The 27458-nt window shown below is 35.5% G+C and overlaps 2 protein-coding genes across 4 annotated transcripts; one reads left to right on the forward strand and one right to left on the reverse strand.

The window, feature by feature from the left end:
• On the forward strand, positions 1–27160 carry LOC109539729. 3 transcript variants are annotated; one of them, XM_019907682.2, is made up of 15 exons: positions 1–175; positions 13256–13301; positions 21876–22110; positions 22168–23163; positions 23239–23476; positions 23531–23825; positions 23879–24129; positions 24192–24392; positions 24819–25058; positions 25110–25248; positions 25309–25461; positions 25519–25813; positions 25875–26118; positions 26174–26425; positions 26479–27160. In XM_019907682.2, the coding sequence occupies exons 3-15, from the start codon at positions 21894–21896 to the stop codon at positions 26657–26659; spliced, it is 3702 nt and encodes a 1233-aa protein (XP_019763241.2). In that variant the 5' UTR covers positions 1–175; positions 13256–13301; positions 21876–21893; the 3' UTR covers positions 26660–27160. The 3 variants fall into 3 exon arrangements, with proteins under 3 accessions (XP_019763241.2, XP_019763239.2, XP_019763240.2); XM_019907680.2 differs by having other exon boundaries at positions 22168–23476; XM_019907681.2 differs by lacking the exons at positions 1–175; positions 13256–13301 and adding an exon at positions 15592–15652 and having other exon boundaries at positions 22168–23476.
• Positions 18124–19617, reverse strand: LOC109539730 (leucine-rich repeat-containing protein 23). Its single transcript, XM_019907683.2, has 4 exons — positions 19176–19617; positions 18931–19118; positions 18472–18880; positions 18124–18418 (listed from the first exon to the last, which is right to left on the reverse strand). Exons 1-4 carry the CDS (start codon positions 19572–19574, stop codon positions 18203–18205), a joined length of 1212 nt encoding a protein of 403 aa, XP_019763242.2. The 5' UTR covers positions 19575–19617; the 3' UTR covers positions 18124–18202.
• Positions 27161–27458: the final 298 nt, after the last annotated feature.

The raw sequence follows: 27458 nt of genomic DNA on the forward strand, positions 1-27458 counted from the left end.
GTCATACAGACAAAACATAAACACCATAGTTTAGCAAGAGTTTTAGTGGATTGTGTGCCGTTCCCTCTTCAAACGTATATGTCGTGAGCGTGCCATCATAAGTTTGGCATAATTTTTGGATTTTTCGTTTAGTGACTGTGGATTATTGTTTGCCCATCATTGCACTGGAAGTAGGGTACGTATATCGGCAGAAAAATGCATTTTTTTCCCTTTTAACGAGAATTTTGAACAGAAATCGAGGACATTATTGGAAATTGTTAATCCAAAAAAATTCAATAAATCACCAATTAAAAAAATACAGTCCCAACTAGTAAATTTTAACTTTAATAACATTTGTTTAAAATAATTTTAGCCAAACTTTTAGCACATTTGCTATCGGCTGATTAGCACCAAACACTAAGAATCGACCTTTGCAGCCTGAAATTTTACAAATTTTTCTCCGTGCACATTTAATTTGCTAAATTATTCTTCGCCCCATTAAGTAATTTGCATTATTCTTTAAAATGCTACTCTTGTAGTCCCTTTTTAAAACCATTTTCTAGTAAGTGTCTGCTTAAAGTATAACGTATACATTTACAAGTGAAATAAGATACATAGCTGCCATACACAGATGTTAAATCCCAACAGTTGTTAATTAAGAAGGATAAGGCTTCCCACTTTTTCTGATATAATTATGTTGCAAACACGATTGAGAATGTTAAATTAAATGGATGCTTTAATTTTATTACTATTGCCAATTGAAGGAAGGTAAAATGGATAAAATAATTGCAAATTTACATTCAAATTAATTTAATCATAAACGCTTGATTAAGTTGAAAATTACTAAGGAAATTACTGATTAAAACATTGTGCTATTCCAGTTTTGGCAGCAATTTTCAAGGGTTTCAGCATAATATGCAGGGAGGCAATTTTTGAAAAAGCGATCCTATTCAAAAGGCAGTTCCATTGTGTGACTGTTATTCAAATATTAAAAAATGTGGAACTTAATGAATTCCAAATTCCGACGTTTTCAGCTTTTACTTGATTGAAAAAGTTTCCATCGGCAGAAAAGCTAAATATTCCTGATTCTCGGTAATTTCTTAGATCAATGTTTGAGAAGAAACATACAGAAACACAAAAATCAGCAAACAAATATCTGGTCAAAGCGAATGAAAAAAACTAAAGGTAGCCACGATAGGTGTAAAATAATACACATAAAATGACAATAATTAATGAATAAATTAATGGATAAAATGGCTAAAGAAAGCAATACATTCCAAGAGCCCAATCTTTATGCGCTAAAGCAACAGAGATCGTATTACATTGGATTATTTATATTAAATCCGATTTTAGAGGTTTCACTTCAGTGCCACAAGCCAAGTTTTCGAATGAAAAAAACCTTCATAAACCGGTGTGAAAGACATCAGCAATTTTTTCATTATATTGCATTATTTTATATTAAAACTTCGATTATTAATTGCAAAACCCAATTTAGAGACTTTGAATTGAAGTTTTCGTAGAAAAAAGTTTTCACGGGAGGTCTGAAGTTTCATTTCTATTTACGAATCAAACGTGGAAAGTCTATCTGTTCGATGGAAAAATTACTTTTTGGTCAACATATTCAATTTTGGTAGTTTTTAAATGTACTTACATCTTCAAATCATCGAGTTTCTTCACATTTTGCTTACCCCAAGCAGGAATTATCGAGATGAATAAATTCAAACCGTTTTCGCCAATAACTATGATAAAGTAATGGTTTAATGAGAAAATGTTCAAAGCAAAAAAGACTAGCATATATTGATTTATTGCAAATTACTAATCAATTTCCATTATAGAGTTACGTAAAAATTTTTTCCCGGCTTTTCAATCGATCAAAACCGTCAAACCGTTTTATACACAACCAGAAAATTGCATGTATTTGCATAAATTCTAACAGCACTTATATAACTGGTATTTGTGCCATTATTTAAATAATTGCGAATTTTTATTTGTTCTCTGATAAAAACCGATTTTATGAGTCCAGAATGAGAATTTCGCAATACATAACTAAATCTGCATATAAATAGATATTGTAGTGTATATGGTATTAAAATAAAAGGAATAAGCGGTGTTGTAAAGCACAATACTTAAACCACAAAACACTACGTATATTGCACTGGCCTTGCTTTCCAATTCTTGAAATAATGAGATTTGTTCAAGTCAATATTTTACCTTAGAGATTAAACTTGTTTTATTCAATGCGAAATGTACAGGTTGTACGGGTTGAGCAGGCTGGTGTAGAACTAAACATTTCCGAAAAAATACTGTATTCTACCATTAATTGAGACACTAACCATCTCACCTTAGTTGTTTGATGTAACAACAACTTTCACCGTACGAAACAGTGCATGCATTTTTAAACGGTGTTATGAAGATTTTTGCAAAATATCCGATACACGGAGATGATACATCCTTTACACACTGGTTATGGAACGGAAATTGTACCTACTGATTAATTCTTGAGCAAGTCATGAACACTCATTTGGAGCTTAAAGGCGGAATAAAACAAAACTATTTTTCTGAGAAAACTTCTTCTCTCATCATCTTCCCAGTTGACAAAAAACATTAATACAATGACGCAGAAAAAAATGTATATCAATAAATAATGTTTGATTTCCATTATCTGATGGTTTTAGTTTATCTAATCTTTTATTCTTTAAACTCTTTTAGCAGCCCTGTACTGCTTTTCTAGTCAAAAGCTGTTGCTGTGTAAATCCAGGGTGAATTACCTTATTTTTGACAAATTTCACGGTTTTATATAATATTGTTGCCCTAATCAGTTAATGATTAGATTTGAGAGAAAACCAGAGAAAAATAGTCTGTAGAACAAGAATATTTAATAAACAGATGTCTCTATCGCGAATTCTTTCAACTGCTTGAACTAATAAAAACTGCAAATTTAAAGCCTGAAGGGAAACGCTTTAAATGTCGTGCACTCAATTATGGGAACTTATGGGCAAAAAATATACCCAAGAATCAAATTCCCAACATTTTGAGGCAAGTAGTTCTTTTGTTAGACTTTCCGTTATACTTGGGTTCTTTCAATCATAAAATAACATAAACAGAATGGCTTTCGGATATAAAACTTTACAGTACCAGGCCATAAAACCAGAGTCATCAATACATTTTACAAGCCCAAGTTTTCCGGCCACACACAATCGAAGACAAACGATTACAAGTGTTAATGGACTTGCACAATGCATTTGACAATGCTAAACTGCCTACTTAAAAGGCGCTCATTAAAAGTAATTTTCCTGAACGATGTCTGCAATGATTTCGGGCTCACTTACCGGACCGCGCCTAACTAATTAATAAAGCATTCTTTTGCAACCGGAAGCTGAAATTGCTTTGGTAACTGGCAGACAATTATTATTAAAATTGTCCTCTGGGTTGGTCGGATCCACCGGAGTTTAATCGAAAGCCTTCGAAAAAACCTTGTTATCACACTCAGAGCTTAAGATGGCTTTATGTGTCAGTCGAATTAAGTGTGAACTACACTAAGCAAGCAGGTGAATTTTTCGGTTAATACGAGGCTTGAGAAGAAAAATTGACGATTGATAGTGAACATTCGTCGACGATTTTACTAGCATTAGGGAGCCTGAAATAGCATCTGAAAGAGAAATTTTAGAAATTTTCTAGCTGAAGAAATCGCCAGAAAAAGCAAAGAAATTACTACTGAAGAGCAACAGAACACCGTATGAGCCAAACAAGGATTGCCGCAAAAAAGCGCCATAATAATGATAAATCAAATGAAATGTCGAGAAGAGACTATTTTTCACTGTTTACGGCCCAGTAGTTGGTCATTTAAAAATTACTACTTCCCCTCCATCCTTCTAAATTACCAGCACTTTATGTCTGGGTGATCGTAAAACGACCGTAAAAATTAACCGACCAATATAAAATGTATTTTTTCTTTAACAGACTGACAATGAGTTTGAAAAGCGTTTGTTCGACTAAAATAGACTTTGGCAAGGAATGAAAGATGTATTTTGCTGTTTTAGAGCAGAGGCAAAGCTTTGAATAAGACAATTAAAAAATGAAACAGGAAAAACAATAAGGAAAGAGCCATGCCAATATTAAAAAAGCCATGCCAATTGAGGATTTATCGATAATGGACCAATATTTAAACACAAATTATCCTGGAAAAAAATCAATGTGTTGAAATGCATCTATCTATTAACGGTTGCCCGCAAGAACCTCCTTGAACTGTGTGTTGTTATACCAATTTACACTTTCAAGAAATAATCGACACAATTGGGCCAGATAAACACGAAACCAACATTGACAATGCAAATATTAAATATTTAGTTAGCTTTCTTCACTGTTATCTACGTGTATGTAAGGACTGGTTTAGCGTATATGCACTAATAATGCTTAGCAAAGTGTCGTCTTCCCTCTTGTTGCACGATTTTCTTCAACAGAAACAGAACACACTGAAATAGATTGAAAATGTGACTGGGCTTGAAAACGAACAGGAAATCCCCGTTGTAAATTCCGAGTCATATTTTTAAATCTGTACCACTTAGAATACGGGGCTAAATTCAAATGTTTCCAGAATCATTTTAGCTTGGAAAAAGAGAAAAAGTCACTTCCTGTGGTTTATTTTAGACGTAGACTGTAGACAGGCAGTCAGTCGGTCGGTGAGTCTGAAAATATCACGGCTAAATGCAAATAGTTCTGGTACGACTCACCATAGACGGAGACGTGACCATATGAAGAAATCTGCTAGATTTTTCTTTTTGAAGAAATGTTATTTTGAGCTGAAGATTTTAACATTGAAGATAAATTATAAAACAATGGAACGTGCTTGGTTGAACACAGCTTTTCTGATTCTTAATGATTTTGTTGGTTGTTTGTCTTCGGTCTTTGATAGCCAGCCGATTAAATTATTTGGCATATCAGTAACTGGATATTTTGTTTGTTTTTTGCCCTCTACCATTTTCATCAAGTTCCGAAGATGAGAAAGAAAGGACAATTTCGAAATTAATATTAGAACAAAATTGAACTTTTTACTCAGAACTTTCTAGTTGGGAATCAATCATTCGGCTGTTCTGATGATCAAATCATATAATTGGACGCCACTGGATAATGCAGTCCATTCTAAATCGGCTTTGTAGTGGTTCGTTCACCCATGAGCCCTATTGAAACGCTTGACTTTTAATCTTCATTTTAGAAATAACACTCACAAAAACAAGATAGATAGAGTAATTCTTTTAGAATAACATTTCTGGATTTGGGATATTCATGGATCTGCGTCTGGAAACGATAAACTTCCTGCAGTTTCAGTTTTTCATTCGAGAGAAATTCTATCCGTGCCTTCATTGCTTGGTATAAATTATATAAGTATTTTCCAGTTTATAGAAAAATTATTTGATGTGAAAGCAAAATGTTGATGATTAATAGGTTCAAACTGAAAGCAAATAGGGTAATTTTGAATTTTTTTTCTCCAGACTGTAAGTTTCAGCTTATAGTCTGAACTCAATATAAAGTCTCAAAGTCGCTATTTCTATTTTGAAATCGCATTTTCAAATGTAACACAAAAATGTATGGAAGTTTCAGGTCGAATGATATTGACGAATTTCTGTGGACAATTCAGTTCAAAATATTGTTTAAATGTTCTGGGTCACTTTTATTAGTGTTAATATTGCAAAATAAAGGTTGATATTTCCAGATCGAAGCCGAATTTCTTTGTTTAAAGTCGTAAGGTCGCGATTTCTTTTTCAAAGTGCAAAATTGCACAAATTGGAGCTCATTTTCAAACTTGATAGAACGATCTTACAAAGTGGACAATTTTATGTGAGAATATTAAATACAATTTTTTAAGTGAAAGGTAGAAGTTTTACGCCGAACGTTCAAGATTTAAAGATGCAAAAGTAAAAAATAATTGTCAAAACTTTGAGCTTGAACATTGAGACTGAATTTAATTTAATTTTTTTAAGTCGAGTTTTTGATTTAAATATAAAACTCGTTGAGTTTAAAGTGCAAAATCGTAAACAATGAATTTCTAGTTCACAAATTCGATGAGTTTTAATTCCACAAAATGCGAATTTACTCTACAATTTTGATCCTCAATATCAGACTTTCTAGTTTAGCAAATTTGATTTTGGAATAATGTTATAACATCAAATATGTTTTGAGTAGATTTTCATTTTCTCCATTTTCTCTCATCAAGATGCAACTTCCAGCGTAAGTGAAAAATTATTTTAAGGTTTGTATTAAATAGGAACCGAAAATAAAAATTCTGAAATTAGTATTATATAAATGAATATCGCGTCAAGCTCACCTATGACTATCTAAGGTGTGTAAACATCATGTACCTACAATATTTTTTTTGCAAAAATCAAGACAAATGAACAAACTTATTTCCTTTTGTCCAAGTACATTTCTTCAATTTCCTGATTGCCATGTAGGATTAAGAGGCGCCAATGTAGGTTTAATGTTTACATCTACATAAGTTATTAATGTGCATTATCAGCCCATTATACAAGATACCTTTGTAACTAGTTGGTATGTTTTATCGGGTTGTCAAGTGGGTAGAAGACCCACCAGTGAATAACATTGCCATTTTTTTCTCCTTTCTATTTAAACGGAGTTTTTCTTTTTATTACCTCTTTTCCTCTCTGGTAATGTCCGTGTCATGTTCACAATAACCGAAGATCTTGCTAGGTTGTGTACTTACATTTACATCAACATGAATGTTTCAGTTTAATTAAGATAAAATTGAAATTTCGAATGTACCTACAATAAGCACTGATTTAAAGCAAACTTGATTCGATTTCTTTGTAAAGTAGGTCATAATAATAATGATAATGCCGTACAATTTCCTATTAAGTCGAGTTATTTTGCTAAAATAATAACAGTTTTAATGTACGAAACTCGCGCTAATTGCACAGTTGCGAATAACGAAACGAAAGCGTTTTTATTGCAGACGTTTTCATCATTTTTATAATTTCACAAGCACACACTTATAGCTAAAAAATCATTAAATGTGACACAGGTTGTGTGATGGAAGCTACAAGATATTATTTGGTTAATTAATTAATAATGAAAAAGTCCGCGTAAGTGGTAGTGTTTGTGTCATTAAAACTGGGTAAGGAACATCTGGTTTTCTGGATTTTGCAAACGCTGTTAAACTAGTCAGCATTAAATTTTATTGCGCCTAATTGCCTTTTGAACAACATGTAAAATTTACGCAAAAAGACGATTCGTAGGTCAACAAACTGACGAGACAAGAAGTTCGTTTGATTGAAACTGAAGATACCCTAGATTCGAACCAGTTGATACATGTTGGCCAAAATTTTCAAACAACCTTGTCCGGTTTAGTGGTACCAATAAATTAGAAAAATTTGCATTCCTAAAGGTTTTCAAGTCATTGCACTTATGTAACACTTAAACAGTCGGCATGTTTCTACCTGCAAAAAATCGCTAACGCAAATCGGTTTTATATAATTTCCAACGACCTTTTAATGCAAAGTATGCGCAAGGAAAAGAATGGTAACTGTCAAGGTGAGAACTAACAAGTGAATTTGAATTCATTAAACCAGTTTTTTTCATTATTATTGCGTAGTCCATAACACACATTCTTTGGTTGCTAGACAATGTTTCATGGAAAATGAGTTTATCTATATATCCTGGGGAGGATGACCAATCGGATTCAGTTAAATCATAACTAGCTTGAACACCTTTGCAACAATTTGTAACGTTATTATTAATTTCCTTGAGCTTTTGAGGCCCTTATTATAATTAGTGATCGTGTTGGCCACCGAAAGAGCACACCTCTGAAGATGCATGCGTGCTTGCTAAACTTCGAAACCAAATTCCAGCGACGCCGGATTTTTTAAAAAATATTTAGTTAAAGTGTCCAACCATTAAAACCAATTGTAATCTTCTCGAACGAAAACCTTGTTTCTAGCACACTTTTATGTTGCATTAGCCTTAATATCAACTGAAATCCCCCCAATATCTTGTAGCAAATGTAATAAGCAACAGGTTGATGTTGATCACCTTCAAATAAGATTATGACGATAAATCATAATGTCATTTGCGATAAAAGGCGATGCCATCCAAATGGATTTCTGTTATGTATATTACCGGTGTCTAAATAAATACAGGTTGGAAAGGTTCTTTTTCGTTCATTGACATGGTTTACTGTGACCTTTATTTGAAAACTCTAGTAAATATTGGCCAGAAATAAATAATTTCATGGATATTTTTGTTAAGTTCTCTTCTTGTTCCATCTGTGGCTAAAAATTGTCCACTTGAAGACTGAAGGCAAATCTGCTAAATTCCTTTCAAAATTTTCTTACTGCTGAACAGGAACTTCGGATTTTAGTGCTTCAGAACAACAAAGTGACGATTTAAAATTACATATTCCTTATCACAATGTACCAATTCTACAGGCTGATTAATTGAGTATCCAGCCTTCAATTGTCACGTCTCAGGGATCAGATTTTTTCCTGTTCATACACAATGCACTTTTTTAATTCCCTCGAAACACGAGCTACCATAAATTTTACACAATTCATTTTTTGCGCCGTGTTGTTTTCATCACATAGAAATAAGGGAATACAAGCATTGTTGTTCTAACAAGGTTTAATTGCTTGGAACCGGAACCAAGGACGATCCAAATCAGTTCCAGCTCTCATGGGTGTTTGTTTTAGATCGAATAAGTTTTTTTCCTATTTCGCGCCCAAGATTAATCAGCAGTGTTCATTGACAGTAACCGATTTATTTAGGAAAATAGCTTAGTTCCAACTGGGCATAATTTTTATTATTATTCTTAACCACTCAGGTCTTGATGACCTGTTCGCACCATTGCATGGTATTGACACACTTTAGGAGGCACAATTTTTCGATGCGTTAAAATAATAATAAGTTATGCGGTTGGCGATTTTTTTTATGACTCAGACCGCACCTTGGACATTGAGCAAACTGTTTGCACAACTACGATCATTTACATGATTTCTACTTATCCACATTCATTAAAATGCAAGAGAAATTTTAGTCTAGACCTGCATAGTTAAAGTAATACAGTTTTGCAATAAAAATAATGAAAATTGAATGAAAATGTAGAGTAATTCCAGCTAGACATCAAGTGAAAATCAGACTAATTTAGATTAGGCGACAGTTATGCGATAATTCAGTTTGCTGAAGCTAATCATAAACGAGGTTGAGTGAAGTAGCACAATCCAAAGTCGGCATTGAGTGCCAAAAGTAGCAAAAAAGGAAGCTTAAAATGTTAAGATCCCAAATGAAGACTTAGTGCGTGGTTGAACATCCTCAAAACGAATGAATCGATTTTCAAAAGTGAAACAGTTAAATGTTGGGATTGAGGGATTGGGTGTTTTCCTCTGATCTTCAGTAGAAAATGTCTGCTTCATTTCAATCAAGTTTGGAGTTTTCTGAAGATCATTTCAATCAGTCCGAATCGAAAAAACAGATGTGGACGAAAATGATGATAGAAGCGTTGAAATAGCAAGAATGTTGAAAGTTCATGGTTCTTCCATATGATCTAGGATGGCCAAATAAAAAATGGACTACCACGTACCGCAAATGGTCGTGTAGTGTTAAGTAATGTTACGTAGGTATACGCTTTATGTATTATTTACTAGATACGTGAGTGCAATTGATAAAAATCCATCTACAATCTGGTTACTTTAGAGTTACATGCCATTGTAGGTACTTTGAACTTGAGAAAGTTTTACTTGGAATTAGTAGAATGTTATGCTAAAGTGTGGTGTGGACACCGAAGAAAAAATATTCGACCAACAACTCAGGACGCTCATAAAGCTCGGAATGAATTGGATTAAAATTCAAAATGTACTTTACAGAAACTTCAAAACAAAAAACTTACTTTTCAAAACAAAAAAAACTTTTTCCACTACGACCTAAAAGCTGAAAAAGCTTTGAAAAAAAAATTGAACAAATATCAAACGATCCTCTAGTGGACATTTTGAAATAATAATTTCCTTTTTTTCTTGAATGTATAGATTCTACAAATGTGTTTTCGCAACTGCAATTTTTTTGCAAACTGGTCTTACAGATTTTAAAATATTCAATTTATACTGAACAAAATTGCTGAATTTTAAGCGAATTTATTCGCGATCTACGCGAAATACTTCTGATAAATTCCTCTGGACTTTGCAAACACACTTCAACATTAGAAATTCAGAGAAGTCTTTGCAAACCCTGACTGAACAGTTGCATGACTGCCACATCTAAATCACTAGAATATCACATATTGCTGTAGAATACTTAAGTAGCGTTTTCTTATCGTCGACTTGATGGAATTCACTAAACAGTTACTTGACGTTCAAATACCTATTATTTCTGACCCGGGAGAAGTAGCTCACATTGTTTGCTATTACTGTTTTTTTGCCAGATGCTGACCTTGCCTTTTTCGAGAACCTGTTTAACTTTTGTCCTGAATGGCACACTTTATACTGCAGATTTTTTCCTATTGAATTTCCATTGTTAATTTACAAGAACAAGAAATTTTAATAAATAACTTCACGACAGAGCTGACACGAACACTGTTCAACAAAGAAAACATTACACGAAAAAAAATGGAAGAATATCTACACTAACAGCGCAAAAAAGCTTAAAAATTAAGCCACTAATCCGATGTCAATAAGGTACTTGGCCGCACCGCAAACATAGCAATTAATATAGTTGCTGAACTACCACATACGACTTCCTTATTGTTGTTTTCCTATAATCCGAACCGAATTTCCGCAATTAAATCGCACGGTATGCATTGTGCAATTGTTGCTAATTAGATTATTGCAGTGGCTGCAGACTTTTGTTTGCTGCGGAACTTTGGACTATTCCGTCCTGATTTTTCGCGCAATTTTCACCTGAAGTGAAATCCGTTTTTAAAAATGTGAAAAGCTGTGCCATTAAAACTAACGATGATGCATTTAATCGGCGATGTTAATGCGTAAAAGTGGTTTTAATCAGCTCGAACGTTACGTTAATTATTTGTGAAGACTTTGAAAAAAATTAAGCCGCTGAACGGTACAAAGTGAAAACATTGAATTATTGTTGAATGGAATTGTGGCTTTTCCGCATTATTCGATAAATTGTGCGAGTGGGCTTTTCAAAACTCCATTAATAAGTACATGCCCGTGTTTAAGACTCGGATGATTAAGGATTAAGTCATCTCAATGAGTAGGCCAACTGTTTAGCATAAATTCAATTTACCAGGAATGTAAAGCTGATTTTTAGTTCGTATTTACATTAGAATCGACACATGACATTTAAGTGTGTACAGCAGAACTATGTAGGTTTGCCACAACTAAATTTTATAGGATTCTTCAAAGATTAGCCGCTGGAAATGTACGCAACCTTTTCCTACTTTCAACACCGCGATAGTTCTGAAATTTATCGAGTTTCCTAAAAAAAACTTCGACGCATTTCCAAATTCAGTTACTTTGGCCATTGCATAGATTTGTTAATTTGAATCAAAAATGTTGTGTGCAGCTTCTTAACAAGGACAGATATAATTAAAAATACAATTAAATAGATGACAAAACATGTAAAACTGTAAAATAATGCACAAAGAATTCAACTGAGTTTGATCAAAAATATAATGAAACATACACATTTCCTGAACTGAAGTGGAAAGAAAGGGAAACTCAATTTTTAATTCCATGGGGAAACCAAATGAGCCGCTTTGTCTTGAAATTGCATAAAGTAATCATAAGCTCATGTTTATTCATTATAAAGAAACACTGGATCTCGAAAAGATAATCGGATAAAAGACCATTTAGAAAAGCAACAACTCAATCATTTAGAAAGAAAATTAGTGATAGGTGAATATGAGAACCATGAGAAAAATTACAACTAAATAAATGAATAAAAAAACCACTGATATAACAACCAGAACCGGATATAATAAAAATAAATAAAACAACATTGAGCAATTCAACAATTTTCCGTCATATAATCTTCGAGTATCCTCATCAACCAATTATACATGTCATAGAAAAACTGTTAGTTTTCCACTCGATGGAACACGAACTCAATTCCTGTCGGCTCAGTCAAGCTAAAAAGCCAGATGGATTTCCAATAAAACGTCTTATGAGTAATCAATGAACAAACAGTTCGTAATTACCATCATCAACAATGTGGAGAAACTAAGGTCAAGGCTGTATTTGGGTACAGAAATCCGGAGAGCCAGAGGGGCCCAATCATGCTACATTTCAAGACGGCAAGTTTTCTTTCGACTTTCTCGCTTGATTTTTACGGAACCGGTCTTTGAACGCAAGAATTGGTGCTCGACGACCATTTGGTTCAGGTCGAGATTAATAGAATGAATTAGTGGACGTTTTTAATGTGAGAGACAGGAAAATTAATATTTAGTCGATCTTCTTCTACCAGTGTCTCAAATATTCTTATTTGTTAAAAGAATCTTAAATTACGCATTAGAAAAAGTGTGTCAACACCTTGAGTGCTTAAACAAAGAAAACATATTTTTGAATTAAAAATGGTAGAAATGGGTTTACTAGGCAAGTTCGATAAAAAATGTATTTTAACAAATACAATTATTTACTCGGGCTACAGAATCTTGAAAGAAAAAATGTAGAAGTAATAAAGCTCAAAAATAGAGTGCTCATCACTGCAAAGACCATTCAGAACTGTTAGATGAAATCACCTACAGTTGGTCACTTCCTGTATAAATAATGAACTTCCGCCAAAAATCTGGTGTTCTAGAGTATATTAAATGAAGACATCACTGCTAATAAGCGTTTCAATTGGCTTGGTTCCAAATCATCTTTTTTTGTAAACCCAATCGAATGATTGCCGTTAAACCAAAACTCCTAACAGTGGTTACAATGATAATGCGTGCAACTTTAACCCATATTTCACAGGCGAGTTCTTCTGAAGAATGCGCTCTTGTAATCGTTTTATCTCTATTTTCAGTTGCATCACACGGGATGTCGTAACAATTAAGATCTTATCACTAGTTGCAATGTATAAAAAAATTCTGTAACAGCCGCTTTGTATGTTTATGTATATGTCAGCTTTTAGCTTACAATGGTATGGTTAAAAAACTGGCTATAATTTGTTATTTTCTATAGCTTTTCGTGTTTTACAATTGCAGTTTTGTACTTTGCTAGCGCTCTTTGTAATCGCTTCTGTGTTTTTGATGTAATCGAAAGTTTGTTGACATATTTTAGTCAGTTAATAAGCAATGTTTTTAATATATTTATTTTAATTTGGCTTTTGTTTGCAGATTCTCAAGCAATCTGATATGGTTTAACAATATTCTCATCATATAGGTAAGTTTTCTGAAATGTACCCTGATACTTTCAATACAAATTATTGTGATTTTCTGGTAAAAAATTGTTCCGTTTAGGTACTCTTTTGCAGAAACATTTCGAATTTTATTAAACAGAAACGAAGAAATTACACTACAAAACAAACTATACTAAAACCAAAAAAAAAACCAAACTAAAAAACAATATACACCTGAACTGTAACAAATTAAAGGAAACTAAAAATCGTTCAATTTTATTGCCTTCATCAGCACAAATGTAAATTACATTAAAAAATCTGAGAAAAATGTTTATTCAATATTTTAAAGCAATAAAGTACTTAATTAATGAGGAAATGTTTTTTATTTGTGTCTCAAAATGTATAATTTTCAATTATTTTCATTGCTTTTATCCTAGTTTTTTTATCGGTTTATTTAATTAAGAACTTCTACGGTTCACATAATTAACTTGCTTGAATAAACTGTTCAATTATGAACGTCCAGGGACTCTCAATTTTTTAATGGTATTTTCTGCATCAACACATTTAGTAAACAACATTAGACCATGGGCTTGAGGCTTGATATTTTAAAAAACTCGGATTTACACACAATCAACATTTCATGCAGTAATATTTAAAGCTAAAAAAACTGAGGATTAAAGGAAGACTTTGTCCCTTTCGAGTCTACTGAAAGTTAAAAATTTCGGATCTCTGAAGCCTTTGCGATATCCCATCGTGAGAACTATCTTTCCCCAATTAGGTTTTAGCAGAAATTTGCAAAAAAATTTGATCTTGGAAGCTCCGAAAAATATCTGATGATTTTTAAGAGCCTTTTCCATAAACGGTTTTAAAGTCAAAAAAGCATACCCCAGTAATGATTCAAAATATCGCTCAATATTTTCAACAGAGAATCTCAAGAGCTTTTATTCCTTAATTAGTCTGGATCCTAAAGTCCTTGGTGTTTCTAGGTTAGAAGCCAAAATGCAAAACGGCTCAGAAAATCAGAAATTCCTCACCTCCAAAGAGATAGAAGCAAAAGTATTAAAAGTTTTGCGATTTTCAAGGTTCAAGTCTCAAATCACTCTATTTAGAACCTTTTCAATTGCTCATGTCGAGAACTACATTTAACAAATTAAGTTTCATCGGCTAGTCCTAACACCTTCAGAAATAGTCGTAAAAATACTCCGACTCTATTTTTGTAACCCATGTCTGAGAAACTGTTGGAAACACATCAACAATTGTAAATTTTAAATTCAAACTGTTGAAAAATGACTTTCGACAGTTTATTGCCTATTCACTGATTCAACACACATTAAAATTAAATTTTAGTACATGAAATCGCGATTACAACGAGTTTTAGTGAATTAACGCGGCGCTAGGCAAGGCGAATCTTGTTTTGCTTTGGATTTGCTGTTAATGTGTAATTGCTGATTAAATTATCTTCATTATGTAAAATATCCTTCTAGTGATTTGCGTAAGCAAGCACTTACTTAAGCGGAATCAATTCCCTTTACTTTTCCAGAACTACGTCTGGAAAATGCATTTAATATATTTAAGTTGACCCAACGCTTTCCCGGATTTTTCCTACATCAACCATAATACCGTACTCTTGCCACTAAGTGCCATTTTAAATCAACTGAGGTGTATCGTAACGGACAATTTAATTTGATGTAAATAACTACACATTTGGTAGCAAATTGAGATTTCACTTCGTGCATTTGATGAAAAACGCCGAATTTTGAGTGTCGGCTGGGAATTTCACAGGATTTAAAAACCTATAAAATAACAAGACCAGTAAGAATTTTATGGCCATTAAAAGTTAAAAAGATAAATATAAATGACTAAATAAGGCTATCGATATGTCCGCTCGATACGTATTGATATTGGGTGAATCTACACTTCCAAGAACAGAAACATTTCTGCTTCGATGAAATAAACACCCATATTTGTCATTTTATACCAGATACTGCAAATACAACTTTCACACTACAGTGTCGATTGCTTACCTTGTAATGAGCACGTTTACACCGCTCGTTATGAATAATCCCATCTTTATACCGAAACCCGAATTGCTCTCCTCATTGCATGACTTTCAACTGTTGGAAGAATTGTTTAAAACAGCTGAAATTTTCCAACACATCAGCTAATCCAATGCTTTCAACTGCCATTAGTTAGTTACTGAAGGATTTGGATTTACGATATCCAATTAAATCTGGCCAGCTTCATTAGGTGTTTGCTCTGTTCCGATTAGTCACTTTTATTTAAAATGAGGTAAATGATATTTATCATTTCCATGCAACGTGAATGTTTGTAAACGCGGAACTATACTCATTTGTAAGTTGAGTGGTTTGCGTGGTAACTGGGGAAGCTTCACCATGTAAGTTTTTTTCAATGTGTAAAATTTTTATTTTTTATTAGGGCAAAACCGCAAATGGCTTATTTAAGTAGATAAATTTCAGTGTTCTCCCCTATTGCAACAACGCGGGCCATGACAGTCAATTTATTTCCTTAATAAGTGTATCCAGACGACTGGTTCAGCTAATTTCGATAATTATCGATTGCATGAGTCGTCTGAAATATCCAATTAAAGCCACTTTGCACACAAAAGTGAAAACACACGCGAAGAGTCGGATTTAGTTAGTAATCACGATCTTCGTCCAAGTGCCATCATTACCTCACACTATGCAGTATCTTCAATAAGCAAATTGTTGCACGTACAAGAGCAACGATCTCAACAATTGATTCGGTATTAATCGATCTGATGGGAAAATTGGTGAAAGTAAAAGCGGATCTTCAATGACAATGATTATAACGAACGATGTGAAAATGTGCATTTTTTTATTAGGCACATTTTGTACATAGAAATCATCTGTTAGTGAGGTGCTTCCACTTTTACTTCATTTGAATAAAAATATTAATTTTATTGTTGTGTTGGAGAATGTTAGTCGAGGCGACAGATCTAAAATGTAGTTCACTTTCTTTCTGGGCGAATATTAAATGAATGCTTCATAACAAACAGTTAATACTTTCTTTTAGTTACCACTCAGTAGGTGCGGAAAAAACATTCATATCATAGCATGTTGCAGATGAGCGTTCACTTCGAAAAGTCGAAACAGTGTTTATCTAAAAATATTGCATATAAATGTGTTCAGTCACAGTGCATGAAACCACTTAAATTTAATATCCATGATGCTGCAAGAAAATCAAATGTGAACAAAATATTCTCACACATTCTGGCACTTAATCTCTTCTCAAAACTTAAACACTATAAATCAATTTTTTTTAGTTCCAATTCTTAAATAAAAACATTCAACAATGAGTGATTTGCCTCGTCAGCTTGACGCGTTCTTTGCGTCTTAAATAAGCAGTTAAAAGATTTTTGAATAGATTCTCAATTTTCAATCGAAAAGAGTCAAACATCAATTTTAACTTTTCGCCTATTTTCCATTGTATCTAATAATTGTCAAGGTATCATTACTATATTATCCCTAAACACTTCCATTTTTTAAAATCCTCGTTTAGTAGGAAAAACTATCTCTGTATCTGTATTTTTCTTCAGCTGAAAATTCAAAACAATTCCCCTTATTTAAGCAAAATACGAAAGACCTGAGAACGTCTGCGACTTTATGGGCAGGAATGTCTACAGACTTTCTCAATGAAATCAATCTCGTATCATCAATTGAAAGTTTTACTTTACATTATTGCCCTTTCGCACATTTTCCGGTCTTCGTTCCAAGAAAAGCCAATGAAGAAGATACTGGTTTCACCGTTTCTCTTTTAACACCACTGACACATTGCCCGCAAGGTATCGTTAACTGTTTAGGTTCTCACGAGGTACTTAACCGGTTCCCATGATATATATTTGCAATTTTTTATTTCACCCGCAATCTGCAATACTAAATGTTTAACGTTCCTTTTTACACTCAATCGTACACAAATTTAACGAAAGTTTTCCAGTGCGAAGGACCAAATTGTCTAAGCGTGCACTTACGCCCCGTCGAAAGATTCCAGGGAATTAGTAATTCTGCAAACTTCTTAAAATACTCCAAGTTCAAATGAAATATACAACCTACAAGAGCTGGGAACATGTGAACTCTTACCTCACCATCCATAAAGTTCATGATTCTCGACGTATGCGAGTACGGTAACCCTGTAGAGCCGGTTTCCGAGAAACAATCACTATTGGTGGGGTCATTAAGTCCGTCTAGATGTTGGATGAACCAAAAAATGCTCAGTCAGCGCATCTAATCTCATTCAGAAGAAAGCTTCGTGTAATTAGGCAACGGTTTGACCATTAAAAGCAATGGACAAGAGAGCATTTATATCAGAAAGTCGAATATATTAATGTAGCGACCTTATTATTGCAGGGTACAGGGTGATTCAAAATTGGCGGCATTCCTCTGGGGATGTTTAGGGAGTACAGGAAAAAAAGTAAAGTATTATCAAAAACTAGGATGTCTGGAACGCAAACACCTTTTGGTCGTCCACTATCTGCCTCAATTCAGCAGCATTCAGACTTTTTCCAAAAAACGCACCGCTCAATTTGATTTACCTCGTTAAAATTGCTATATTCTCAACAAGTTCATTCTGTCTTCATTTAAGCCATTCTTTGCACTTTAATCTGTAAACATCCCAACCAAGTACACGTTTGTTTCATTTTGTGTTGGCAGTGGTTTGACCCGATGCCCATATGGTCGATTTCACAGGTGTTCTTCATGCCGACTTGATATTCCCAAGATTATGCAGATTTGTCCTCTTCAACTGGCAACCTCGTGGTTTTAAATACATATCGCGCTCATTTAACTTCCTCTTCACGACAAGCAGTTCTTTAAAATGTACAGCGATATCTTAATGAGAGATCTAATTTAATAAGCACTGTTTCGCTTTGATGATAATCTAGATGGGACGAATAAAAACGTAATAAAACTTATTTATTTTCTTCTTCGTCTGTTCTGGGATCGAAAATGTCTTGGTCTGTCTCAGCTTCCGATTCAGAGCCTGCAGTTTCACTCGTGTAAGTTGTGGTTGGAGGTTCTGTTTCCTCATCGCTGCTCATTTCGCTCATAATTTTATCCAACCTTTTACTTTTTGTTAAAAACACTTCTTCTTTTTCTTGAAAGTTCACCAAGTCTTTGTTAATTTTCTGGCAATAAAAGCAGGTTAATATCCAGTAACATAAGCAGGGGTTGATTCAACCTTTAAATTGGGCAGCAAAACCAACACTCCGAGCCGAATTGGATCCAATTCGGGCTTCTTTTCCGGCTGATCTTCCCCAAAAATCTCCTCTTCATCCTCAACTTCATTTTCACCCGGCTCCTCTCCTTGCATTTCCAAACCTTTCTGCCGCTTCCCATCCACCGGATTGCCGGTGTAAACGAGTATCTCCAAACTTGGCAAACAGGCCAGTTTTCTAAATTGCCTCACCTTCGTTATATTGTTATTCCTCAGGTTTAGATAGCTCAGTTTGGTGAGGAACTCAGAAAAGCCATTGAGTTTTCGTATTTTGTTGTCACGAAGGTGCAAAGTGGTGAGGTTTGTCAGTTTGGAGAGCGCCAAGTCATTTAATCTGGTGATCTTGTTTTGGGCAACGAACAATCTTTCCAGGCTAAATAGCAAAATTGCCCACATTGGAACATACAAAAAGCTCCATTTTACCTTTCTGGATAAAGACCACTGAGGTCTATCAAGTGGTTGCCCTTCAGGTCTAATTCCAGCAGATGGGGCAACTTTTCATTATCAAACTGGGCTGTGAAAATCTGGTTAAATTCCAGTTCCAAAGTTTCCAGCATTGGCTGAGAAATGTCGTAAGTCTCTTCGATTTTATTGATATTTAGGCAGAGAGTCTAGAAGAATCGTTACCAGCTGAATTGAATAAAATTTCAATAAAAGCAACGTAAAACCTGCAAATAGGGCATTGTATCCAAAGCGCCAGATTCCACGCGGTTTCTGTTCGCATTCAGCATGAGCAAAAAAGGCATTTTTGCCAAAACTTGCAAAGCTTCCAAATTCAAATAGTTTCCACTCAAATCCAAAAACAGCACATGTTTGAAGTTCAAAATAATCGAAATATCGGTCAGCTTCTTATCCGTGGCAGTTATCATTAAATAGGCATATCTTATACCGCTTTCGTCTTTTCCCAGAGTGTTCAAGCATTTGGAAGCTTCCTCAAAGGTGAGCTTCTTTTCCACAATCGGCACATCGAAAGGAACTATAAATTGAGCTGATGGAGGCTTGAAGAACTCATGATCTTCAGGCAGCAATAATTGTCGGGGCGATTCGCCAAACTCTCCTTCTGCCATCTAATTTTCGGTGAAAAATTATGTCACTTGTCATGATTTGCTCGAAGGACTGATTACATTGAGATTATACAGGATTTTATAAGAGTGCAGGGAAAAAATAAAATAACTTTAAATAGAAAATGTTGATGGAATTTCTAGTAACGTATTATCGGAAAATGACACTATGGATGAATTTCCGAATAGGAAAATAAGATGATCGAAAATTAGTTTTTGTGGTGACTTGGAATGCACAACTTTAGCCAAAATGGACCGAGAGTCCCATTTTCGACACTTTTATAGGGTTTATCCGTAATTGTTCGTGCCACTAAAAAAGTAGTATAAAAGTGATGGTGCTCGCTTTAGGTCAAACTTAAAATGGCAAAATCAGAATTTGAAGATTTTTGCTAGCTTAAGAGATACAAGAAAAAATCAGAAAACTTTCAATTTCAAAATGTCCCGATATTTTCTGAGTTAAACGAGATACATAATGTTTTATGCAAGTTTCTTTATTATGATTGTTGCAAAATCTGCCGTTTTCAGAATAAGTGTCCGGTGTCTGGTAAAAAAGTTATTGGACCTAAACTGATTTTTAAATGGAACACCCTGTATATAGCACTAACAATTTCGGGGACCCTATAAAAGTGTAGAAAATGGAAACACTATATATGAAACAAAAATTTTTATATATATTTTTTATTTTATTTGTAGGACATTTTTTCCTCATACTCACGACACGGATATCACAAAAAAATTAATAAATAACCTCTTTCAAATGTATGCACCTTAAACAGCCAGTTAGTTTCCTACTTGCAAACCGACTTTCTGCAATAATCCTATGTATTTTTTAATTATTATTGGCTGTTTTTTTAACTCTGTGCTTAGAGCACATTCAAATAGGCCTGTGTAACTCAGTGAATTTTTATGAGTTGGCGCCGTGCTACGCAAATGGCTTGGTGCGCCAATCCAACGCACCGGCGCAGTAACTCAGTTCCATTGCTGAGAAAATGTTGATAACTTTTTATTTACTTGTTTTAGATTTATTTTAATGGTTATTTATTAATAATATTTTTTAAATGGCTTCATTTTTTTGGGCAAGTTACTTTTTTTTAAATGCACAATTTTCTAAAGTTTCACTTAAAAATGCTGAAAAATTTAAGGTATTTTCCGCGAAAAATTATGAAATAAATTTCGAATCCTTCGTCGCTTTGCAAAAAGTTTTGAAATCCTTTTCCAGCTTCGAATTTGGAACAAAAATAAAATTATTTTCTATCAAAAAACCAACAGAATAAGCAAAAATTTATAACTGATTATTTGAAAATCTCGTCACCTCTGAAGACTGTAAGAGTTCGTTTAAAAATTGTGGGTTTTTAGTTTTGACTGATTTTTTCTTGCTTTACTTTCTACTCGAGAACGCTCTATTTCGTAGAGTTTCACTTAAAAATACTGACGATCTGGAGGACTTTTACGCGAAAAAATACAGGATAAATTTGTAGCTTAGTACAAGTTCTACAAAAACTTTTTTCGTCGTCGAATTCGGGACAAAAACGACAAAAATTTCTCCCGTTTTTCACCGAAAACCATTAAGGCTTTCTCCAAAACCGATCACAAAACTAAAAGTTTTTAATCGAAAACGCAAAAAATCGCATTCTGTTTTAGTTTTACTTAAAATACTGACAATTTTTAGATATTTTCTGTGAAAAATTGCAAGATAAATTTTATTGGAACGCTCGCCTCCCTAACTGCTGTGCAAAAATTTTTGGAAAACTTTTTGCAGCTCCGAATTATGGACAAAACCGTAATAATTATTTCTAGGTGTTTTTCCAAAAATATTTCCCCGAACTGAAAAAGCCAAAGTTTATAATCATTTATTTGGAAAACTCTTTGAAACTGGGGTTTCTTCACTTTTAGGTAAATATTTCTAAACAGCACGGTCTCTAAACAGAAAAACCACGTTTTCCTAACGTTTCACTGTAAAATACTGACAAACTGAATCTTTTACGCAAAAAAATTAAAAGATCGACTTTACAAGAAAAGTCGTCGACGCTCTTTGGACTCAGTTATGTTGCAGGAAAAATCTAGATGATTTTTTTCAGTTGTTTAAACAAAGTAGTAAAACCTTACTCCGGAAAAATGTTGATGACCTTTTTTTAGATGTGAAAATTCCAGTCTCAGGTTCTCAAGCTTTAATAAATGAATTATAACTCATTAACCGATGAGTTATAACTCGTTAACTCAGAGGGCGGCAACAACTCAATAGCGCAACTCAACACAGTGTTACCCAGACCTACATTCAAATTTAATACCGATTTTTTATTGTTTCAGGTGAGCAACTAGTTGAGCATGTCTTCGGCCATCTGTCAAAATTTCATACAAAACGCTTGGAAGAAAGAACTCTGCTCCAATTGTTTCAAATCGAAAGACGAGCACGCTGTGCCATCGAAACCCAAAGCGGTACCACTAATTGTTAAAACGTCTATTTCTGGAATAATCCGAGACCCAAAAAAATCGAAACCCAAACTGAACGTTGCCTTTACCAAAGAACTAGCTCAATTTATTGGTGAGTATTCTTCAAAAATAAAACCTGCCGAGAACTGCAAAGTACGGGCCATTACAGGATATGGAGGTGAAGATTGGTTATCGGAAGATGAAGCTGCTGAAGAACCGGCATATGAATGCGAAGAAGTGAACTGCGACGATCTATTGACAGATTCAGATGAGGAAGAGCACACAAAAGAAATTAGGATGCAAACGAAAAAGAATACAAACTTCAACACCGTCTCGCTTGGAGAAATGATAGAGGAAAAGAAGAGCTACGCTCATCTCATGCTTGGCAAGCCTGTGGTGAATTCTGACGGGAAAAAGCAGACGCTTTTGGTATCAGTGACGCCATTCGGAGAAGACAGTACACCGAGGAAGTACAATGCCACTAAGAGCTACAGCAGCAGAGAACTGAAAAGTCCCGATAAAGAAGCCTCTAAAAGCAGCAACGTAGTGTTGACTTCATATAATAATAAACCAGAAGTAGACTCATCTAAAGCCGGCAACGAAGAAAAGTCTCTTCTGGACGAAATTTCGGAAACCCTAGAAAAAAGCAACAATTCCATTTTGGGGCGTCGTAAAACACCCGCCAGAGAAACAGAAAATGGCACGAACGGGAATAACAAAGAAAACATAGGCACGGTGCAGATAACCGAAGGACCAATCAGCTGTGAAGTGGCTCAGAAAGTTGATCGTAAAATTAATCTAACCAGAACCCCAGCGTTGAAAAGTCGCGATTTGGACAAACCAGTCTATCAGACTTCAACAGCGCGAATTGAGTTGCTGAGTTCGAAAAACTTGAAAAAACCTCACAAAGACTTGCCAGACAAAACAATTCCTACGCAACAGAAGGAAAACAGCGATACCAACAACAATGATAATAGCGCAGATAACCGCTTGTCTCAAGGAGATCAGAAACTATTTAGAGACATAATCTCTTCATCGAACTTCATTAAGAGCGAAATACAAATTTCCACCTCTCAATTGAATACTGTAAAAATCGATGAAAGTGTCGCGGTCAAGACAAACTCTGAATTTAATTTGCCACTGTCTGAAAGCAGAGAACAAGCAGGTAAGCCGGACGGTCGAGAAGATCCAGAAGCCCCAGAGCTACCGGCCTTACCACTCACTCCACCTCCGTCTTTAGAAAATCAGCCTTCCTTTCTGCATCCCCACGGCGACGTTTGTTCAACAGCGCCAGCCCATGCACCTCCGCTTTTATACGAGAAGCCAAAGATTCCTTCAAAACCCGCCACGGTGCTAATCCGGAAACCAGTTAACATTCAAAATATTAGCCATATGGGACAACAGAACCAACCAATGACTACGTTTACTAAAGAGCCTTTAATCAAGCAGCAGGATTCTGCAGCCGATATGGATCCAAAGTAAGTTTTGAGAGTGAGTTTTAGCGATGTTTGTCTAACTGTGCTTATTCTTAGATGCAACAAACGAAGAGCTCCTCAACCACCCGAAGAGACCATGCCATTGCCCATCAACAACCTTCCGAACACTCCCAATCCACCTCAGTTGTTTACCAGAAATTCTGCAGCTTTGCCCAATGGGGACTCTCCAGTGGTGAGGGAAAAGGAGAAGCGGGAGAGAACCGAAAGGGCCAGTTCATGCACGCCGAAGATGTATATCAGCAACGGAAATAGCGAGAAAGTAGAAAGTCATTATCAAACCCCTGCCCCTATTCCCAGGAAGAGTTTATCCATATCTACTGATAATTTAGTGGTAAGTCCTGCAAGTTCTAGAAGAAAGCGACGAGTAATTATTTGGTTGATCAGGTGAGCGCGGATGAAAAACGAAAACCCAAGGGCAGGTTCTCATTGAGGAAATTCCTCCGAATGGGCTCCAGCAAAGATTTGCCCAGACTATCCGGGGACTCTTCCACTATTGAGGAAGCGAATGATACCCCCAAGCCCAGACCGCGTTTGGTTATTGTCCATCCCAGCGAACTGAACGGTTCTAAGGTGGAAGTTGTAGCCAAGCCGGACCAAATGGACAGTCCCCCAGTGCAGAACTCCAGTAACGAACGGTAGGAGCAGCAGAGGTTCATAAAATGAACGGAAGTAAATTAGGGGTTTTCTGTGAATGCAGGCCACCGTTAAAAGTGAATAAACCGCCACCTCCTCCACGCAACTACGACAACTGGAAGCCGCCAATGAGTGGCCCACCGCCTCCCAAAAGCATGGAAATCCTCAATAAGCAAAGAGCTTTGTCTAGGAGTAGTTCTAACTCTAGTACTGGAGTTACCAAGCCCAAGGCGGAGACGGTGTATGCCAATATTGGAGAAGTTAGGTAAGTAAGAGACGTCCATAAGATTACAATTTTTCCAGCGTTTTGTTAAAAAATGCAGTCAAAACGACAAACGAGTCAATAGCTCTGGAATATGTAGTAGATCCAATTCGTATCACTAGTCCACTGAAAATCACGTGTAGTTGTGAAACAAAATCAGGGTCGGTGTGGATTCAATATATGAGTCGTAATATTCGCGGGAAGATTTTTGAATGAAGGGAACTTAAGTTAAGAGTTACTTAGGCCTAGTCTTATTAATTACTGCCTGTGCTTCTTTGAGGAGAATAGAATGCAACAATTTCCTTCTACACTACACGCGGTTATCTCAACCTTGTGTGATTCTTTGAGACGCCCGTCACTAATCCAAAAGTCCAAGAAACATAAACATTGATTAACAAGAATAAAATGAATGCAAGAACATTTCCCCAGGTCTTCCATTGTTCCCAACAAACCGGTTCGTACGGCCAGCATGAGAGAACGGGAAGCGCAACAGCAGAAACAACTCCAGCAAAGAAAGGACAACTACGACTCAGTGGGAAATGGGCGCTTGAAACAGTCGGAAAACGTTTACGATTACGTTAATAGTTCTAGTAACAGATCCAGCAGCCCCAGCAGCGACTCCAGCGGTAAAAACAGCCCCAAGTCGAAAACCGCCCGATTGAATAAAAGGTAAAACCATCTATAATTCAGGGTGGAATTTACAACTTTGTCTCCTTACAGGTCGGAAAGTTCCATCGATGTTTCTGGAGAATATTTCAAATATGGAAATATTCCTAGAAGTATGTCGCTCACTTACTGTGGAAGTGAAACCGAATCGGAAATATACGCTCCTTACAGCTTCTATGGGAGTGAAACTGAGGTTTGGCACATCTGGAGCCAAAACTGTTCAACCATCTTTGACAAAACTCTTGATTTTTAGGTGACTGAAGATGATCATGACTGGATTCAGAACGGTCGCACCCATAAACTGCGCTCAAAGAAGGGGAGAAGCATCGTTCATAAGAACCTCGAGGACAATTATGGGGCTGTCGTAGTGGCAAATCATGAAGCCCTAGCCCAAGTTTTGGAAAATGTAAACCAGCTGCTCAGGATAATTTCTTGTCTAGGCTGAAGTTCGTATATATTTTAGATTCAGCAAACGGTGTACATCCAACCTGCACTGCGGGGTTTAAAAATGTGCTCAAATCTCCGCTTAATGGACTTTTCGATGAAAACTGGAACTGCTCCGGTCAGTATCGGATCCAGAACATTCCGGCAAGCCTTATGGGGGGCGCAGCACGTAACCTTAGCATTCAATACTGGCATTAGTACTTCCAGTACCCTGAATTTAGGAACTTTCCATTTAAATTCCGTCACTGATTTCAGCGACTTGATCCCTTCCGAATACTGTGCTAACGAGAAACAGACCAAAAAGCAAGTTCAAGGTAAAGACAGGCGTTAAAAACAACCTTAACTGCAATAAAATAATATATTTGGACATTTCAGCAACAATTTCCGTTTTACCTTGGCTTCAAGTGCACACCATCGAGTCCTATGGAGCGTTGCTCAAGACAAAACCAAACCAGGATGAAACTTGGAGAGACGGTTTCTTTGTAATGCTTCAATTAGTGAACGCCTTGAAGATGCTGCAAGCCCAAGGCATCGAAGAACTCCCATTGAGCTTGAACAGCTTCATCCTGTCCAAAGAAGTGGATAGAGAAACGCACCATCGACTGTGCATTATGCAAGGGTTAGTTTTAAGCACAAGACTCTTCAGTGAATGTCTCAACTTGCATTATTTGCAGAACTTTGCCTTCGGAACTAACCACGCTGACTTCACCAGAAGAAAAGTACGGTTCACTTTGCACTTGTGCCAGCAAAGCCATGTCTTTGCTTCAGCCCAACTCCAAAACCACCACGCTGATTCAGTCTTTACTAAATAACGAACGATCAGTGTCTTTAACGCAGGTCAAGGCAGTGCTCGAGTTCAGCCTTTGGGGGCCTTCGGACGTGTCTCTGGGAAGCACAGTGAGGGAACGCGAACTCACTTTACAAAGGTTGGTTTAGTTTAGGTTCGCAGTGCGTTTAATTGCAAATTGAATTCATGCAGATGGTTGGATCTTCAACGCGCCACAGTTCTGCATGGGCTTGTATGTACTCGAGTTCAGCTGACAGTGTACGAAGAATGTCATCTGCTTTTCCTAGTCAGAAGCAACGCCAGAATGATGAGCGATGCTTCAATGCTTATCGAGTCAAACAATCTTAAACATGCTCACACTAGTAAAGCATGAGATAAACGCTCTAATTACAAAAAAGCAATAAACCTGATAGTTGAGAGATCTGTCCAATGTGAAATTATTTTTTAAAGGATTTAAGCTTCCGATGGGTAAATTATTTAAATAGATGTAACTGAATTGAACTCCTACTTTTAACCATGTTATAATTAGTTCTCTTGAAAAGGCATATACATTCTTAACGATTGGAGGATTGATTGACTACTAATTAACAATAGATAATAGCCACATCGCTTACATATAAAACGATCAAATATTGCCTAATATTTGATTTGCTGGGTAGATTCATTGTAAATATTATCCAACTAGCATGTAAAACTGCCATTAGCTACTGTAAAATCTCCATCGAACAAATGATGTTTTGTACAGTTTTTGTATGTTTCTATAAATATCGATAGAGTAAATTATTGCTTTAAAAACCCTTTGTACATAGGATAAACCAGTTTAGTTTGATTTTATAATTTTAATTTATGCCATGAATATATTGATGATATTGAACTGTTTAGTATTTGTAAATGTTGATTAATTGAATTTAACGATCTGCTGCCCCAAGACAGAAAATACACGGTTTTGATCGAATGATCAAGCTCTGAAGGACTGAAAGCAATAAAACACGCGACAAAAGAAATCAGGCAAATACGTTTTTTTCGGGATTCCAGGCGAAAAATCTACTTTAATAAGCAGAAATATTGCTCATTAGAGAAAAACTCCAACATCGTTCCGCCTCGACTAATTATAACATTTAACATAATATTTAAAATCAAATATGAGAGTAAAAGCGATCTACATGTTAACT

Source organism: Dendroctonus ponderosae, unplaced genomic scaffold (genome assembly GCF_020466585.1).
Source record: "Dendroctonus ponderosae isolate FM_Combo_2020 unplaced genomic scaffold, Dpon_F_20191213v2 Dpon_F_20191213_7, whole genome shotgun sequence".
Lineage (NCBI taxonomy): Eukaryota > Metazoa > Arthropoda > Insecta > Coleoptera > Curculionidae > Dendroctonus > Dendroctonus ponderosae.

Coding starts and splice junctions, on each gene's coding strand:
- LOC109539730 (XM_019907683.2), bottom strand. CDS start 19,574: ATGGCAGAAGGAGAGTTTGGCGAATCGCCCCGACAATTATTGCTGCCT. Junction 18,881..18,930: donor AGTGGTCTTTATCCAGAAAG/GTAAAATGGAGC, acceptor TTTGCTATTTAG/CCTGGAAAGATTGTTCGTTG. Junction 18,419..18,471: donor TTTTGCTGCCCAATTTAAAG/GTTGAATCAACC, acceptor TTTTATTGCCAG/AAAATTAACAAAGACTTGGT.
- LOC109539729 (XM_019907680.2), top strand. CDS start 21,894: ATGTCTTCGGCCATCTGTCAAAATTTCATACAAAACGCTTGGAAGAAA. Junction 22,111..22,167: donor AGAACTAGCTCAATTTATTG/GTGAGTATTCTT, acceptor GGGCCATTACAG/GATATGGAGGTGAAGATTGG. Junction 23,826..23,878: donor TATCTACTGATAATTTAGTG/GTAAGTCCTGCA, acceptor TTGGTTGATCAG/GTGAGCGCGGATGAAAAACG.